Here is a 20,292-nt window from a genome sequence, read left to right on the forward strand (position 1 = left end):
TGTGCTTAACCAAGTATGCCACCACCAGGCTACTGAAGTTATTTCTCAAAAGAAACAGTACAGGTTGTTCTATCTTTTAATTTTATTTGTATTTTTTCAATGTGCAAATAACTTTTCATGTGCAATGGTAATGCACAAATGCAAAGCATGTTTTAGAGGAAGTCCCCCCCCCATTGTTTCTTTTTTCTTTTTGAGAGAGACAGGCAAATGGAGAGGGGGAGAAGGGAGGGAAAGATGGCAGCAAAATGACATCTGCAATACTGCTTCACTAGTTGTGAAGCTTCCCTTCTGCAGGTGTGGACTGAGTTCCCCGGGTCCTTGTGTGCATTCTATTAAGTGCACCACCATTTGATCCCTGGAAGATAATTTTGTATTTGAAGTTTCTCAATGATTCAGAAAGTGTCATAAAACTGAGTAGAATTTACAAATTATTACTTTGATCAGTGAATCATTACTATAACAACAAAGGAATGTTTGGTGAAGACTGATATATACCAATTACTGAAATAATAGGTCAGCATAATGAAAAACTGCTTATTTCTACCTTTATTTGTCTAATGAATATGTGTAAATTTCATACTTTTTAAGTGTTATAGCTACCTTTTTATTTTTAGGTTTCCTAAGGGATTTGTGTGAGGTCTTACTGTATTTATTGCTACCTCCTGGAGATTTCCAGAACAAGATCATGCGTTACTTTGTCAGGGTAAGTGTAAACTCACACCAAATAAGTATCTATAAAGCAAGCATACAGCAGTAATTTTCAAAAAAATTGAATGTCTTCTATTTTACTTAGAAACAGCTGATAACCTAGGGAGATAACACAACACATTAGAGCATTGGACTTGCATATCTGAGGGCCTAGGCTTGATCCTTGGCATCACTGTATTCACAATGAACAGTGCTCTGACCTCTCTCTTATAAAATTAAATATTTGGAGAAATTTATTGCGGACTTCAAGTAATTTTTGTTGATGTTGATTTTTATTCTACCAGTATTCCCCATTTTACAAATTAAAATGAGAAATCTGGAACAAATAGAATATATAAGCTCAAATTTCTTTAGCTGGTTGATGATGTCATGAATATCATGTTCTATTTTATTTTATTTAATTTTTTAATTTTTTATTTATAAAAAAGAAACATTGACTAAACCATAGGATAAGAGGGGTACAACTCCACACAGTTCCCACCACCAGAACTCTGTATCCCATACCCTCCCCTGAGACAAGAAGAGTGAAAGGACAGATCAGTGTCTCTGCATTGTATATATGATTTTTATATAGACCCTTGTAATGGCTTTGGAGTTACATATCACCCTGTAGACATGAATAGATTTTAGAAACTGTGATTTAAACTTGTTTTTTTAAATTATAATAAGAATATGTTTTAAATTTTTTGGTATTCTGGCATTACCTTTAATTTTACCCAGATTAAACTAACAAAAACAGTGTTTCTAGAAATGAACAAAAATAGTAGACAGTTGAGATTGTGCTTTTTTAAATTACAAACATATCGCAGATGAGAACAATAGTCTTAGACTTTTTATTTTCTCAGTGCAAACCTTTGGAGTGAAACTGTATGAAGTTGAAAGAAAAGATTTTAGCTTTGACTTCTAATTATTATATCATTATTTAATATATTCATTGGAAATTAAAACTTTAAAGAACAAATTCAATTTAAAACTATTTTAAGGGGGGCAGGGATAGATAGCATAATGGTTGTGCAAAGAGACTCTCCTGCCTAAGGCTTCAAAGTTCCAGGTTCAATCCTCCACACCACCATAAGACAAAGCTGAGCAGTGCTCTGGTTTTAAAAAAAAAAAAACTGTTTTAATGTTTCCAATTTTTTTTAAATCTTAAATTTTATAATCTGTTAGTCTATTATCTGGGAAATGATTCCAATTCTGGATAAATGGGCTATTATGCTTCTGTTTTATTATTTAAACATTACCAAATATTTTCCTAATACTTAACCTAATTTGCATTTAGTACACTCTTCAAACAGTATATTAGTAATGTCAAATGAATACAAATTGCTTGGTTTTGATCAAAAAATCAACTAGAGTAATTTTATATTGTTCAGAGCCATTTATATTGGGCTAGTCATTATTAAGGATGATAAATGTGTGACATATCCTTCCTGAGATTTCAGATCTATCACTGAAGGAAGATAATGCTAATTGGTGACAGCACTCATTTCTGTTTTCTGTTTGTCATTAGTATCTTTGTCTGCCTGGTATTTGAGGTAACTACTGTTAGGCATTGTGTGAGTGGCATTTCACAGTGCTGGATGTCTTTTCGTTCTTGAAAGTCTCTTAAAATCCATGTCATTGCTCCCTTCTGAGTTTTTTCTTCTTTTGGCCTCTGTTTTTAGTTATCTTTATATAGTTTTAATTCACCTTTTAAATTTTTTTTAAATACTCAGTTTCTGAAGTACTGTACTGTCTGCTGCTACTAATTGGGTTTAAAATATTAGCCAAATAATTATAAATCATCTTTATATCATTATTCCCTTCTATGCTTTGGGCTGCTCTGACCAGTTGCTTACTGGAATCACTATTTGATTGATTCACAGCCCTGATTTTAAACTTTAAGTGTCCCAATTTGAAATCTTGACTCTTGCCTACCTGTTCTTTCTGTTTTAGTTTCTCTTCATCCTAGTAAGTGGTATGAACATTGAGCAAATTTTTCATTATCTTTGCTTTTTCTAAAGATTTATAAAGGTCCTGCACAACTGACTTTGTTTATGCCACTGGCATTCCTGTCACTAAGTCTTTATATTTTAGTGATATTAACTTTCTTCTCTAAGAGTCTCATATATAAACTATACCCCTGGGACAATAGTTTTATAAACTAGCTCTTTCTCAATAAAATCTATGTTAAGGTTGGGGGAGATAGCATAATGGTTATGCAAACAGACTCTCATGCCTGAGGCTCCAAAGTCCCAGGTTCAACCCCCCCACACACCACCATAAGCCAGAGCTGAGCAGTGCTCTGGTTTTTCTCTCTGTGTCTGTCTCTGTCTGCATCTAAATAAAATAAATAAAATATTTTTTTAAAATCTATGTTAAAAAATCAAATGAAAAAAAAAAGACTCCTTAAACCAAAAAAAAAAAAAATCATTTGCTCACAGGATAAAGCTGTTGCATACATTTTCCCCCCTGTACTCAGAATAATTTTCCTTAATTTCTTGGTTAATCTGTATTCATCCTTTGTATCTCATACTTCCCTGTAGTGTAGGTTAAGTGCCCATTTGTTTTCCTTCATAATATTTACCACTTTGTTAAATCCTATAATGACATGGATCACATATAGTCTTCACATTATATACTGTCATAATACAGTAGTATATACTATGACTTGGGTCATAGTACTTGCATGTGATAGATACACAGAGAATTAGTTTTAATCTTGAAAGAAACCTACTTGTCCTTGTTGCTGACAATGATTACACATTCTGCAGCTTCAAGAGAACTAACCTAAGGAAGCATGAATGAAAATGTACCTTGCTACATGAAATTCTGGTTTAAAAGAAGTAGGATTGTAAAGAGCAAATTAATTTTGTTATAGATTGCTCTTTTAGACCATTGATGCATGTTTTTTTATGTTGGATCTAGTTGAGTGGGTGTAATTGTAAAGTTTGCCATTTTGCAAATCAGCTTATTTTATTTATGTGTTTATTTTGCCTGGTGGAACCTCCTCAGACTCAAGATTTCACTGCTCATGGGACTTTATTTTTCCTTTTAATTTTGGGTTGGAGGGAGAGCTACTGCAACACTACTCACTATCCATGGGGCTTCCTTAGTTCACGCTCTTGTGGTTTCTAGGACCTTGAACCCATGTCCTAGAGCATTTTGAAGGGTATGCTTTACTGTATGAACTATCTTCCTGCCTGCAAATCAACATTTTTTAATTGGTAGCTCTTTATCCATTTTCTTATGTTGTAATTCTAAAATTTCCTCTAGTTTATATTCAGAATAAATATATCAAAAAAGTTCTTTATTTGGATATGTTTGTATGAATTATTCAGATAACTTGTATTTACTTGCCTCTGCTTTTATTCTATCACTGTGTTAAAGATTCATTTAATAACAACAATAATAGTCACTACAACAATAAAACAACAGGGGCAACAAAAGGTAATACGTAAATAAATAAATATTAAAAAATAAAGAAATTTAAAAAGAATATTTAAAAAAAGATTCACACTCTCAGTGATTTAATATCTTTTAATTCTTAATAATTGACAATTGATTATCTTAAAGTAGAAATTCTATGAAAATACTTATTAATATTCAGAGCATTCATTAGCACCTGGTTAGAAATTATTGAACTATATAATTGTATTAGGAGTTCAGAGTAGATTTCTTAAAAATAATAAATTTTTCAAACAATTTCTTCATGTATATTTCTCATTTTTAATCAAACTTAGAAAAACTTTATGTTTGAGTTTACTATTTACAAAACACTTGAAAATTCAAACATATAGGACTAAAAACACAATTTGAAGAAAGCAATTAGACAAAGAAGTAATGATTCTTAATTAACTAAAATTAACCTTGAAATAATAACTAATTCTAAATTAAGGCTTTAAAAATTTCTCAAAAAATATCTTTAGTAATTTATTTATTTATTAATGAGAGGGATAGGTGGAGAGAGAATGAAAGAACCAGATATCTCTCTGGCACATGTGCTGCCGGGGATCAAACTTAGGACCTGAGAGTCCAGTGCATTCTCCACTACTCATCTCCCAGATCACTCAAAAGATATTTCAGAATGTTACTGATGCATCTATTATTGTCTTTTGGAAATATTAATCATCATGGAGTAGTAGTTGTTAGGTTAGAAAAGTAGAATTTGTAGGGAGTTGGATGGTAGCGCAGCAGGTTAAGTGCACGTGGCGCAAAGCGCAAGGACCTGTATAAGGAACCCAGTTCTAGCCCCCAGCTCGCCACCTACAAGAGAGTCACTTCACAGGTGGTGAAGCAGGTCTGCAGGTGTCTAGCTATCTCTCCTCCTCTCTGTCTTTCCCTCCGCTCTCCATTTCTCTCTGTCATAACAACGATGACATCAACAGCAACAATAACTACAACAACAATGAAAAACAACAAAAGGGGAAATAAATATAAAAAAGAAAAAAAAGAATTCATATATTATACTTCTCTAAAGAAAAATAATGTGAAGTTATTTCTGTGAAGTTACACTAGACAATTGCCAAAATGAATTAAAGATCTGGAAAGAAGTTTAAAAGTTGGCCCATAACTAGAGAATTGTTTCTGTAATAAGTTCTTAAAGAACTGATTTATTTTTAATATTTTTGTAAGTTTATTAGGTAGATGTATCTGCAAAGTATGAGAACATTATTTTTAGAGAATTATTTTTATAGTAATAGGTTTATTATTTTTCTCAATAAATTTTTTAAATGAAGGTATCATAGAAAATAATATGGGGGAGTCAGTTGGTAGCACAGCGGGTTAAGCGCAGGTGTTGCAAAGCGCAAGGACCGATGTAGGGATCCCGGTTTGAGACCCTAGCTCCCCACCTGCAGACAGTGAAGCAGGTCTGCTGAAGTCTATCTTTCTCTCCCCTCCTCTCTCCATTTCTCTCTGTCTTATCCAACAATGATAACTACAACAATAAAACAACAAGGGCAACAAAAGGGAATAAATAAATAAATATTCTTTAAAAAGAAAATAATATAGGGGCTGGGTGGTGGTGCACCTGGTTAAGTGCACATATTACCATGAACAACAACCCAGGTTCAAGCCCATGGTCCCCACAGAGGGAAAGTTTCATGAGTGGTGAAGCAGTGCTATCAGTACCTCTCTTTCCCCTCCCCGTTTCTCTCTTTCAATTTCCCTTTGTTCTATCAAATAAAATAAAGCTAAAAAATAAAGAAAATAATATAATAGACATTTATATGCTAAACATCTAAATTTAACTAATAGTTAGATTATATATTTGCTCTGTTCCTCCTTTGAAAAGTAACTGTCAATCTGAAATTTGCTTTATCTGTTTATTTGTTTTTACACTTTTAAATGGATATATAAAGTTAAAATCACATGTGCCATGTTTTGCCTTTAAAAATTAACATGTAATATATTAGAGGTACCATTTTATTTTTCCTCACTCAACTCTAGCTGTCATTGTAAAAATATATCTAAATAGATATAGATAGCCTCATCTAAGTTTTGAAATTTACTTTTTATTGACTTACAGTAACATGCAAGTTTTAGAATATGGCTATACCTCCTGCCACACACACATAAACACACACCCACACACTCTTTTTTATTAATAGCATTCTGTATCTATCACATCATTCTGTTGCCATTCTCTACTAGCAAGTTAACCACCTCTACACATTGCTCCCACTTCTCTTTCCTGATAGTAACCATCATATTTTTCTGAGTCTAAAAGCTGCTTTTATCATGCTTATTATTTTATTTCCTTTGTTTAGTAATATTTCACCGTATTTAAACCTTATTTTATCTTAGTAGGTATACTAGTTTTTTTATAATATTGTTATCAAATTATACCTTTGTTATCTTCATAGCCTCATTTTAGGAAATTCACATTAAGATTATGGTTTGAGAAGTAATAGAAATAAAATATTTTTGTTGCATTTTATAATTTTGTCCAGGAAATCCTTGCACGAGGAATTCTTCTTCCATTAATAAATCAACTAAGTGACCCAGATTATATTAATCAGTATGTCATATGGATGGTAAGTACTTTCTAAAATTTTAGCTCTGCTTATAAAGCGGTTTTTGTCAAACATAAGTTTGGAGATTAGAATATTTAAGCAGTTTTTAATTAAATTAAAATGTCTACCTTCATATTTGTAATATTTCTTTTATTTCTTTCTTTCTTTATTTATAAAAAGGAAACATTGACAAAACCATAGGATAAGAGAGGTACAACTCCACACAATTCCCACCAGCAGAACTCCATATCCCATCCCCTCTTCCGGCAGCTTTGCTCTTCAACCCTCTGGGAGTGTGGACCCACAGTCATTGTGGGATGCAGAAGGCTGGGAGGTCTGGTTTCTGTAATTGTTTCCCTGCTGAACATGGACATGACAGGTCAATCCATACTCCCAGCAATCCTCTATCTTTCCCTAGTAGGATGAGGCTCTGGGGAATCGGAGCTCCAGGACACACTGGTAGGGTTGTCTGTCCAGAGAAGTCTGGTTGGCATCCTGCTAGCATTTGGAACCTGATGGCTGAAATAGAGTTAACATACAAAGCCAAACAAATTGTTGATATTTCTGCTTTCTAATATGTTGATTCTGCTAGCCATGTTTTAAGTACTTTGTTGACAACATAATTTTTACAACTTCTATAGTTTTACTACCTGTTTAACAAGAGTTTGTTTTTTTTTTTTGTCTGTCTATATAGATAAGTATTTTTGAAAGGATTATTTGGTTTTAAATTCAGCTTATGTTCTATCATGCTTAGTAGTATGTACTTAACATTTTATACTACAAAGAATATATATGGAGCTGGAAATATGAAGAAAAGAGCACTAGACTGAAGATCAGAACATTCATATTCTAGATATGCTTCCTTAATGTATCTATAAGCAGATAATTCATAGTTTACTCATTGATCAGATGTAAGAGTGATAGTGACTGGTAAGCTTACCAACTCTCATATTTATATATTTTCTATCTTTTCTGATTATAAAAGCTTTTCCTCAATAAATTGATGATCAGGAAAGAGTTCAAAGTACACTATTGCTAGAAATATTTTGACAAGTGCTCTTATATCTTTTTTTAATTTCCTGAATCTGGAGTTGTCTTCTGTTCGTTCAGTCTAGCTTTCTTATAGAGGCCTTGATTGCTCTTTGTCTTTTCATATGCATTATCAAACTTGTCATTGCTTTGTTGTTAGAACTGCAAGCTTTTGATGCTATCAATGTTACCTTTAAGCAGAAATTTTCTTATTATTTTTGCTTTGCTAGATGTTCATAGAGGTCATTGAGCCTGAATCTTCCATCCTATTTTATTTCATTTTACTTTATTTTATTCAATTTACTTTTTTCTGCCACTAGGGTTATCACTAGGGCTTGGTGTTAGCACTATGAAGCCAAGGTTCTGGTGGTCACTTTTTTCTTTTTCTTTTCTTTTTCTAACTTTATTAGATAAGACAGAGAGAAATTGAGAGAGGAAGAGAGAAAGATAGATACACAAGTAGAATTGTTTCACTGCTTGTGAAGTATTCCCTTTGCAGGTGTGAAGTGGGAGGCTTGAACCTGGATCTTTGAGCTTTGTAATATGTGTGCTTATTAGGATGCATTGTCTGTCCCCCCCACCCCCCCCCACCCTTTTTTTATTAAGAAATATTGTTTTACAAGACTGCTATTGTCTGCATGGGCACAACTTCACATCTCTCCAAAGTTGTTGTTAACATATCTCTTTCCCATCACCAAAGTGCTAATTTACTCAGTCATAAGGCATTAGACCCCTTACCCTCTTTCACTGTACTTTATTGTTTGTTTTGTCACCAGATTTATTGCCTGTATTGCAACTTCATTGTTCCAAGCATACTTTTTTTTTTGTTATACAGCGAGAGATAGAAATAAGTAAAAAGAGAGGGACCATTGCTCCAGTACTAGCACACTGGAACCCCAAAGCCATCTTTACTGCCTTCCATCTCTCTTCCCTTGCACCCCTTCATCTGCTTTTGTGAAATACACCACTCCCAATTTAAAGTTGACACTGTGCTCTCCTTTTCTCTCCTTTAATTAAGTTCTACCTAAAAGACAGAGATACCTGGTGTTCATCTTTCTCTTTGGGCTTATCTTACTTAACATGATTCCTTCAAACTATCTAAGACAAGGCAAAGGATATGACCTTACCATCTTTAACAGCTCAATATTTTGTTGTATACCACAACTTACCACTGTTGTTGAGCTTCTGGGTTGAATTCAAATTTGGGCTACTATAAATTAAACTGCCATGAACACAGGCGTACTTAATTTTCTTGGGTTAGGTGGCTTTACTTCCTTTAGATAAATCCCCAGAAGAAGAATTGCCAGGTCACAGGGTAGGTCTATTTCTTGTGTTCTTTTTTTTTTTTTTTTAAGATTTTTTTAATATTTATTTATTCACTTTTTTTTTTTAAATTTTTTTTTTATTAAAGAAAGGATTAATTAACAAAACCATAGGGTAGGAGGGGTACAACTCCACATAATTCCCACCGCCCATTCTCCATATCCCACCCCCTCCCCCGATAGCTTTCCCATTCTCTATCCCTCTGGGAGCATGGACCCAGGGTCATTGAGGGTTGCAGAAGGTAGAAGGTCTGGCTTCTGTAATTGCTTCCTCGCTGAACATGGGCGTTGACTGGTCGGTCCATACTCCCAGTCTGCCTCTCTCTTTCCCTAGTAGGATGGGTCTCTGGGGAAGCTGAGCTCCAGGACACATTGGTGGTGTCTTCAATCCAGGGAAGTCTGGCCGGCATCCTGATGACACCTGGAACCTGGTGACTGAAAAGAGAGTTAACATACAAAGCCAAACAAATTGTTGAGCAATCATGGACCCAAAGCTTGGAAAAGTGGAGAGGAAGTATTAGGGAGGTACTCACTGCAAACTCTAGTATACTTCTGCTTTCTTACTTTGGTGCCATACTCCAAACTCAGTCAATTTCTGCTTTGCGTTTCTACTTCTTTTTTTTTTTTTTTACATGCATAACATTCCCCAGATTCCCATTTAGCAATACCACCCCACTATTTCATTCATCATTTTTCATGGACCTGTATTCTCCCCACCCACCCACCCACCCCAGAGTCTTTTACTTTGGTGTAATACTCCAATTCCATTTCAGGTTCGACTTGTGTTTTCTTTTCTAATCTTGTTTTTCAACTTCGGCCTGAGAGTGAGATCATCCCATATTCATCCTTCTGTTTCTGACTTATTTCACTCAACATGATTTTTTCAAGGTCCATCCAAGATCGGCTGAAAACGGTGAAGTCACCATTTTTAACAGCTGAGTAGTATTCCATTGTGTATATATACCACAACTTGCTCAGCCACTCATCTGTTGTTGGACACCTGGGTTGTTTCCAGGTTTTGGCTATTACAAATTGTGCTGCCAAGAACATATGTGTACACAGATCTTTTTGGATGGATGTGTTGAGTTCCTTAGGATATATCCCCAGGAGGTGAATTGCAGGGTCATAGGGTAGGTCCATTTCTAGCCTTCTGAGAGTTCTCCAGACTGTTCTCCACAGAGGTTGGACCAATTGACATTCCCACCAGCAGTGCAGGAGGGTTCCTTTGACCCCACACCCTCTCCAGCATTTGCTGCTGTTACCTTTTCTGATGTGTGACATTCTCACAGGAGTGAAGTGATATCTCATTGTTGTCTTGACTTGCATTTCTCTGACAATCAGAGACTTGGAGCATTTTTTCATGTGTTTCTCGGCCTTTTGGATCTCTTCTGTGGTGAATATTCTGTCCAATTCCTCCCCCCATTTTTGGATGGGGTTATTTGTTGTCTTGTTGTTGAGTCTGGTAAGCTCTTTATATATGTTGGTTATTAAACTCTTATCTGATGTATGGCATGTAAAGATCTCCCATTCTGTGAGGGGTCTCTTGATTTGGGTAGTGGTTTCTTTTGCTGTGAAGAAGCTTTTTAATTTGATGTAGTCCCATAGGTTTATACTTGCCTTAGTCTTCCTTGTAATTGGATTCGTTTCATTGAAAATGTCTTTAAAATTTATGCGGAAAAAAGTTCTTCCAATATTTTCCTCTAAGTATCTGATAGTTTCTGGTCTAACATCCAAGTCCTTGATCCACTTGGAATTTACTTTTGTATTTGGTGAAATACAGTGATTCAGCTTCATTCTTCTGCATGTTTCAACCCATTGTTTCCAACACCATTTGTTGAAGAGACTCTGCTTCCCCCATATAATAGTCTGGGCCCCTTTGTCAAAGATTAGATGTCCATAGGTGTGGGGCCTCATTTCTGGGCTCTCAATTCTATTCCACTGGTCAGTGTGTCTGTTCATGTTCCAGTACCAAGCAGTTTTGATGACAATGGCCCTATAATATAGTTTGAGATCTGGCAGTGTGATGCCTCCGGTTCTGTTCTTTTTTCTCAAGATTGTTTTGGCAATTCTAGGTCTTTTCTGGTTCCAGATAAACATTTGTAGCATTTGTTCTATTCTCCTAAAAAATGTGCTTGGGATCTTGATGGGGATAGCATTAAATTTGTAGATGGCTCTGGGTAATATATTCATTTTGATGATGTTAATTCTTCCAACCCATGAGCATGGAATATCTTTCCACTTCTTTGTGTCTTTTTCAATTTCTTTGAGTAGTGACTCATAATTTTCAGTATACAAGTCTTTCACTTCTTTGGTTAGGTTTATTCCTAGATATTTTATTGTTTTTGTTGCTATAGAAAAAGGAACTGATTTCTGGATTTCAATTTCTTCTAACTTAGTGTTTGCATAGAGGAATGCCACTGACTTTTGAATGTTAATTTTATAGCCTGACACATTACTGTATTGCCTGATGATTTCCAAAAGCTTCTTGCTAGATTCCTTAGGTTTTTCCATGTATACTATCATGTCATCTGCAAATAAGGAGAGTTTGACTTCTTCTCTTCCAATCTGTATTCCTTTAATTCCTTGCTCCTGCCTGATTGCTATGGCAAGAACTTCCAACACTATGTTGAATAGTAATGGTGATAGTGGGCAGCCTTGTCTAGTACCTGATCTGAGGGGAAATGCTTCCAGTTTTTCACCATTGAGTATGATGTTGGCTGTAGGTTTGCTATATATAGACTCCACTATCTTCAGGAATTTTCCATCTATTCCTATTTTTAGTAGTGTTTTGATCATAAAGGGATGTTGTATTTTGTCAAAGGCTTTCTCTGCATCTATTGATATGACCATGTGGTTTTTGGTCTTGCTTTTGTTGATGTGGTGGATCACATTGATTGATTTACGTATATTAAACCAACCTTGCATGCCTGGGATAAACCCCACTTGGTCATGATGAACAATTTTTTTGATATACTGCTGTATCCGGTTGGCTAGAATTTTGTTCAATATTTTCGCATCTATGTTCATCAGAGATATTGGTCTGTAGTTTTCTTTTTGGGTTGTGTCCCTGTCTGCTTTTGGTATCAGGGTGATGTTGGCTTCATAGAAGCTGGCAGGGAGTATTCCAGTGTCTTCAATCTTCTGGAAGACTTTTAAAAGTAGAGGTATTAGTTCTTCTTTGAAAGTTTTGTAGAATTCATTTGTAAAACCATCTGGTCCAGGACTTTTATTTTTGGGAAGATTTTTGATAACTGTTTCAATTTCATTAGCTGTGATGGGCCTGTTCATGTTATCCACTTCCTCTTTACTTAGTTTTGGAAGTTGGTAGGTATCTAGGAAATCATTCATTTCTTCCAGGTTCTCTAGCTTGGTGGCATATAGTTGTTCATAGAAGCCTCGCATGATATGTTGAATTTCTGCAGTGTCTGTTGTGATATCTCCTCTTTCATTTACTATCCGATTTATTTGGGTCTTCTCCCTTTTTTTTTTGTGAGTCTGGCTAAAGGTTTGTCGATTTTGTTTACTCTTTCGAAGAACCAACATTTACTTTCATTGATCTTTTGTATGGTTTTCCTATTCTCAATGTTATTTATTTCTGCCCTAACTTTAGTAATTTCTGTCCTTCTGGTTGCTTTAGGGTTCCTTTGTTGTTGTTCTTCTAGGTCTTTAAGATGTGCAATCAGGCTGTTTATTTGTGCCTTTTCTTGTTTCCTAATGTGTGCTTGTATAGCTCTGAACTTCCCTCTTAGGACTGCTTTAGCTGTGTCCCAAATATTTTGATAGCTTGTGCCTTCATTTTCATTGAACTCTCGAAACATTTTGATTTCTTCCTTGATTTCCTCTTTGACCCAGAAGTTGTTAAGAAGTGTACTGTTGAGCTTCCACATTTTGGTACTGTTACTAATCTTTTGTTGATTGTTAAGTGTTAGTTTAATTCCACTGTGGTCTGAGAAGATGCTTGGGATGATTTCAGTGCTCTTGAATAGGCTGATGCTGTCTTTGTGGCCTAACATATGGTCTGTCCTTGAGAATGATCCATGTGGATTTGAGTAAAATGTGTATTCCAGTTTCTTGGGATGAATGACTCTGAAAATGTCCAATAGTTCTAGTTTATCTATCTCTTCATTTAGCTCCCTTATGTCTTTACTGATTTTCTTCCTGGATGATCTGTCAAGTTGAGAGAGTGGGGTGTTGAAGTCCCCTACTATGATTGTGTTACTGTTAATATATTGCTGTAGCTCTTTCAGTGGAAGTTTGATGTATTTAGATGGCTTCTCATTGGGTGCATAGATATTAATAATTGTTAAGTCCTCTTGATTGACTGATCCTCTGAGCATTAAGTAGTGTCCATTCCTATCTTTTTTAATCTTATCTATTTTAAAGTCTATCATGTCAGATATGAGAATAGCTGTTCCTGCCCTTTTTTGTGGGCCATTGGCTTCAATGATAGTTTTCCATCCTTTCACTTTAAGTCTGTGTTTGTCTTGTTGCGTTAGGTGAGTTTCCTGTAGACAACATATTGTTGGGTTGTGTTTTCTGATCCATCTTCCTACTCTGTGTCTTTTAATAGGTGAATTCAGGCCATTCACATTTATTGATATCAAAGATTGAAGATATTTTAACGCCATTCTTGTAGAGTTTTAGAGTGTTTTGATATATGTTCTATTTGTGGTGGTCTGGTTGTTTATAGGAAACCTTTCAGAACTTCTTTCAAGGCAGGCTTGGTGATGGTTGCTTCAACTGTTGCTTGTCTGAGAAGGTTTTGATGCTTCCATCTAGTCTGAATGACAGTCTAGCAGGATATAGTATTCTTGGCTGAAAGCCTTTCTCATTGAGCACTCGATAGATATCTTGCCATTCTCTTCTGGCCTGTAGTGTTTGTATGGAGAAGTCTGCTGCTAATCTTATGGGTTTTCCTTTGTAGGTGACTCTTAGTTTTTCTCTTGCAGCCTTGAGGATCCTTTCTTTATCCTTATACCTTTCCAATCTAAGTATGACATGTCTTGGTGTCTTTAGGTCTGGGTTAATTCTGTTTGGGACCCTCTGGGCTTCTTGAATCTTTATGTCTTTGGTGTTGTCTAGACTAGAGAAATTTTCAGCTATTATGGCCTGGAGAACGCTTTCTTCCACCCCTTCTCTTTCTTCCTCTGGTAAGCCAATAATGCGTATATTGTTTCTTTTGAAGTCATCCCATAGGACTCTGTTATTGTTTTCAGCATCTCTTAATCTCTTTTTGAGATCTCTTACTTCTTTTTTAGTTGTCTCTAATTCATCCTCAATCTTGCTAATTCTGTCTTCAGCCTCATTGATTCTATTCTCTCTGCCCTCTACTGCTTTCTGGAGTTCATCTATTTTGTTGCCCTGCTCTGATACTGTTTTAGCTTGTTCAGCTAGTTGCCTTCTTAGCTCAGCAATTTCAGCTTTCAGCTCTCTAATAACCATGAGATTATTAGAATTTTCTTCCATATTCTCATTTGTTGTTCCTGCAGTTCTGATTACAATTTTTTCAAATTCTTTACTCACTCCTGTTATTATTTCCTTAGCTAATGTTTGGATGTTGAACTCGTTGTTTTGTGCTTCGCCCTCTGGAGGACTTTTAGCTGGACTCTTGTCCTGGTTCGAGTCTCCATTATTTTTTCTTGTTGTTTTAACCATTTTATATAAGTTAACAGTTTTTTCAATCCCTGAGTTGGAGTTCAGTGGTATAAAAGCCTTTTTTTTTTTTTCCCCTGTAGGCTATGGCAGCCTGAGGGCTTTTAAACTATCAATAGGCTTCTTGGCTTAATCAATGACTCCTGACTAAGAGATAAAGCAGGGTGTGGCAGAGATAATCCAGTGGTTATGCAAAGAGACTTGTACAGCCCTTCAGCTATGCCACCGAGGTATAGGTCTTCTCCTGAGTTTCCCGGTTAGATCTCTGTGCCCTGGTGTCCCTCCCTGTTGCTGCTCCAGATTCTGAGGGTAGTAGCAATGGAGACTCAGAGTTGTACTTGGTGAGTCTCTGGGGAGTCCTTTCCTCCCTTCAGCTGTCCCCTTGTTGGTGGAGCAGACTGGAGGTGGTGTCTCCACTGACAAACTGTCGAACAGTTAGCAGTCACTTAATCTCTCCTTAGGCCCCTCTCTCCTTTCTGTCACCAGCCACGCGTGTTTGTACTCACGGGTGATTTACTGGGTTTCTGTGGTCATTCTAGTCCTGTCTTGTTTCGGTCAGGGTGGTCTCCTTTGGTATTCCTAGTTGATCCAGGAGAGGAGAGGAGAGGAGAGAAAGCGATCTGCTGCTCGTAGCTCCGCCTCCGGAAGTCCTTCTCCTATTTATTCACTTTTGTTGCCCTTGTTGTTTTATTGTTGTAGTTATTACTGAGGTCGTTGCTGTTGGATAGGACAGAGAGAAATGGAGAGAGGAGGGGAAGACAGAGGGGGAGAGAAAGATAGACACCTGCAGACCTGCTTCACTTGTGAAGCAACTTCCCTGCAGGTGGGGAGCTAGGGCCTCGAACCAGTATCCTTACACTGGCCTGTGCGGTTTGTGCCATATGAGCTTAACCTGCTGCTTACTGCCCAACTCCCCCATTCCTGTTTTTATAAATTAAGTAGCAGGAGGGAGTTGGGAGGTAGTGCAGCGGGTTAAGTGCACTTGGCGCAAAGTGCAAGGACCAATGTAAGGATACCGGTTCGAGCCCCCAGCTCCCCACCTGCAGGGGAGTCACTTCACAGGTGGTGAAGCAGGTCTGCAGGTGTCTATCTTTCTCTTTCCTTCTGCCTTCTCCTCCTCTCTCCATTTCTCTCTGTCCTGTCCAATGATGACATCAATAACAACAACAATAATAACTATAACAATAAAACAACAAAGACAACAAAAGGGTAAATAAATATTTAAAAAAATTAAGTACCAGGATAAGGCAAAAACATAAAGATTCTGTTAAATTTAGGTTAGAAAATGCTACTTCTCTGTTTAAAATCCTCTGTTACTTGGAATATTTGCTATACCTTACCAGGTTTGCCTTTAGTCCATTGATCTTGTCTTCTAGTTCTCTGCTTTTCTTTCATTTTATTTTACACTGTCTTTGATTTAGGTTCCAACTTCATGGCTTCCTTGTTTGTATCAAAACATTCTGAGCATGCACCTGGACCTTTTAGCATGTTGTCATTTGAGTTTATTTTATTCTGTGACTCACTACATTTGTATGGGTCCCAGGTACAGAGGTTTTCATTTTCTTTTGTTACAAGCACTGGCAGAGAAGTTGTGCTTGGCACATCACAACAGTCAAGACTATGTCTTCTCCTTAGTAAGTGATTCTGCCTCTACATGTTTTTTTTTCTTTAACCTTTATTTTCAGATCCGTGATTCTAATTGCAACTATGAAGCTTTTATGAATATTATTAAATTAAGTGACAATATTGCAGAGCTAGAAGCAGTCAGAGATAAAGCAGCAGAAGAATTACAATATCTTCGCTCTCTGGACACAGCTGGTGATGGTAATTTAAATAAAATAATGTTTCCATTTGTTCATGATTACGATACCTTCCAATAAAACTCTAATTTACTTACTTCGCTGTCATTTTATGCTATTAGTTGTTTTCCTAACATAACTATAACTATGCTTTTTTTATTATATTAACATATACTAATAATAAAGCATTGAAATTTTCTAATTTGGGACTGTGATTATTGCTGTTACCTCTAAAGTGAAGATAATTGGCATGATTTATTTTTAATTAAATTGTTTCACATAAATTTCACATTTCTTCTATTAAATAATTGCTCTTCACTGGTTGTGTGAAATTACAGTAAGTACATGTTTAATGTATTTCATGGATAATATTGCCATGTTGTAACTTAAAATCTATTTGTTTTTAGATATCAACACTATCAAAAATCAAATAAATAGCTTATTATTTGTAAAAAAAGTATGTGACTCAAGAATACAGAGGTTGCAGTCAGGCAAAGTAAGTAGAATAATTTTGAATAAATGTTTACACAGACTGCATTATTTAAGATGTATACTAATTAACAAAAAAATATAGGATATTAACCAGTATAGCATTTTATAAAAGAACTTTCAAAAAAATTATACAATATAGTATAATGTATAAGTCAAGTTAGAGATTAAAACTCTGCCTGAAAGATGCTAAAGTAATTAAAGATTTATTTCCTCTCTTGATTTATTCATCCATTTATTTATTCAGAATTCATCAAGATTTATTCAGTTTTGCACATCAGGCACTGCTTTCAATAGACAAAAGCTCTTCATGGAGCTTAATTTTAGTTGTGATGTTAGAAAATAGAATAAGTAAATTTATTTGTAGTATCAATATTTAAATAAAGTTAACATATATAAAGCAAAAAGTCACTGTAGAGTGATATAAAATGTTTAGAAGTATTTTAGATGAGTGTTGAGAGACCTGGTGACATTTGAACATAGAGATCTGTGTAACAGAAAGTAACAAATCCTGTGAGAAAAATCATCTTTTTTAAAAAGACTCTTTGAGACAGCGTTGAGAGAATATATAAAAATTTGAGACAGGAAAGTGCTGCATGAATTATTTGATGTCAGTATGACTAGTATGGAATGAAGAAGAACCTCAGGAGAATATATATATCTTTACTTTCCCTAGTAAGATTTTTAAATTATTTTTAAAAAAAATTTTTTTAGGTTTTTATTTATTTACTTCCTTTTGTTGCCCCTGTTGTTTTATTGTTGTAGTTATTATTGTTGTTATTGATGTCCTCGTTGGATAGGACAGAAAGAAATGGAGAGAGGAGGGGAAGACAGAGGGGGAGAGAAAGATAGACACCTGCAGACCTGCTTCAGCGCCTGTGAAGCGACTCCCCTGCAGGTGAGGAGCCGGGCGTTCGAGCCAGTATCCTTATGCTAGTCCTTTCACTTTGCGCCACCTGCGCTTAACCCACTGTGCTACCGCCCAACTCCCGATTTTTAAAAATTCTAATAGTGATGGTAATCAGAGATTTTCCCTGGTGAGTGATATCATTAAACTTTTGAGTTAAAATTATTATTATTATTATTATTTTGGTTTTTGTCATGAATAGATAGTAGCAGAATAGTGGGCAGAAATGAAAACTGAGAAGTCATTTATGAGACTTTATCTCGTTCACTATAAGATGTTTGTGTCTGTAGAGGTCGTGAAAATAGCTGTATTTCTAATATTTGCTGATTGGTTAGATATGAGAAGAGAAAGGAAAAAAAAAAAAAAAACCAACTAGGTAACTCCTGAATTCTTTGGCCTAAGCCTCTGAATAGTGTTGTCACTAAAAGTAGATAAAACTATTGGAGCTGGATGTTTTGGAGAAATAGTTAAGTTTTGGATGTTTGAATTTGAAATTCCTGTTCAACACTAAATAGATTAGCACATTAAAGTTAGAGGGCAAGTTTAGTGATGGACCTAAATTTTTAGAATCTTTGGGTTTACCAAGATGTTTAATTACTGTACTGTAGCTGGATGAGCATAGCTAAATGAGAGTAAGTAAACAAATACCCAGTACTTTGTTTTCAGGCACTTCATTACTAAAGTTTAAGACAAACCAGAACATTTAGCAAAAAAAAAAAAAAAAAAAAAAAAATGAGATTGAAGAAAAATTTGGGAGTACACTATCTTCGTAGCGAAAAGTAGAAAGTGTTCAGAGAAAAACTGTGATACTAGGTATGTCAAAGGCTGCTAATAAAGACTTTGAGAATTGTCCTTTGTGATTTGCCAGAGGAGGGTTATTGGCAATCTTACAATTGCATATCCTGGAGTAGTGCAGTGAAATCCTAATTAGAGTCAACAAAGGATAATATGGAATGAGATGAATTAAGTATAGGTAGTTCTTTGAATGAGTTGTGTTATAAAGATGAAAATAAACTTTATTATCTTGATTTTTAGTTGTCATCTTTTATCTATGTTGTTATGTTATGCTGTGTTATGTCCTATTTTATTTTATCTGTTGCAAACTGGGTTATAGATGGAGGATCTGTGCCTATAAAGCCACTGCTTATGGCGGTCATTTTCCTTTTATTTTTATTTTTATTTTTTCCTTCTAATTGATAGAACAGAGAGAAGTTGGCAGGGGAGGAGGTCAGTACAGATAGAAACAAAGACACTTACAGCACTGTTTCAACACTTGTGAAGTTTCTTTTTTTTTTTTAATTAGTGATTTAGTAATGATCAACAATATAAGGGGTACAATTCATACAATTCACATCACCAGAGTTCCATATCCCCTCCTCTCCATTGGAAGATTCCCTATTCTTATCCCTCTGGGAATATGGACCAAAGATCTTTATGGAGTGCAGAAGGTAGAAGGTCTGGCGGCTTCTGTAATTGCTTCTCTGCTGCACATGGGCATTGACAGTTCTCTTCCTAGCCCCAGCCAGTTTCCATCTTTCCCTAGTGGGGTAGAGCTCTGGGGATATGGGGTCCCAGGACACATTGGTAAGGTCACCTGCTCAGGGAAGTGTTGCACCTGGTTAATCATACACATTACTTGTGAAGTTTCTACCCTGCAGGTGGGGACAGGGGACTTTAACCCAAGTCCTTGTACATGTAGGACCAACCATCCCCTTCCTTTCATTTGGTTTTTGCACTAAAAATTGAATACTATTTAAGTAAATAGAGATACAAAGATATGGAAAGAGATACCATACTTATGCTTTAGAATAACTAAAACAATCAAAATGATCATCTTTCCTAGAGATATATACAGATGTAAGGCAATCTCTATCAAGATCCTCCCACATTTCTTAAGGGAGTAGAACAATAACTACAACATTAAGACCAGAATATACCTAGGATTGCCAAAGCAGTTTGAAAAAAAGAACAGGAATGGAGTCATCACATTTCCTGACCTCAAATTATACTAGACCCAAAACATTAAATGCAAAAAGGAATCTCTTCAACAAATGTTGCTGGGAAAATTGGGTTGAAACACAGGGAGGAATGAAACTGTATCACCACATGTCAACATGCACAAAAGTTAAGTCCAGGTAGATTAGAGATGTCATCAGACCAGAGACCACCAAATACACAGAGGAAGACATTGTAAGAACATGTCATAATCTGTGCTTTGGAAATTTCTCAAGTTCAAGGGAAGAAAGAAAAAGCAAAAACAAACTAGTGGGACTACACCAAACCAAAAAACTTCTGCACAGCAAAGGGAACCATTATCAAAATAGAAAGACATCATATAGAATAGGAAAAGATCTTTATACACCATACTACATCAGATAAAAAATTAATAA

At 35.6% G+C, this 20,292-nt stretch overlaps 1 protein-coding gene across 7 annotated transcripts in view; it reads left to right on the forward strand.

Moving 5' to 3' along the window:
• The window catches only part of SNX13 (sorting nexin 13), a 150,461-nt gene that overhangs the window by 71,791 nt on the left and 58,378 nt on the right, over positions 1–20,292 (forward strand). For all 7 annotated transcript variants that reach the window (XM_060196134.1, XM_007534484.2, XM_060196135.1 and 4 more), the window contains 4 exons: positions 615–703; positions 6,642–6,725; positions 16,393–16,531; positions 16,914–17,002. In XM_060196134.1, coding sequence (XP_060052117.1) covers positions 615–703; positions 6,642–6,725; positions 16,393–16,531; positions 16,914–17,002 — 401 coding nt within the window. The remainder of the gene's footprint in view (positions 1–614; positions 704–6,641; positions 6,726–16,392; positions 16,532–16,913; positions 17,003–20,292) is intronic.

Source organism: Erinaceus europaeus, chromosome 8 (genome assembly GCF_950295315.1).
Source record: "Erinaceus europaeus chromosome 8, mEriEur2.1, whole genome shotgun sequence".
Classification (NCBI taxonomy): Eukaryota; Metazoa; Chordata; class Mammalia; order Eulipotyphla; family Erinaceidae; genus Erinaceus; species Erinaceus europaeus.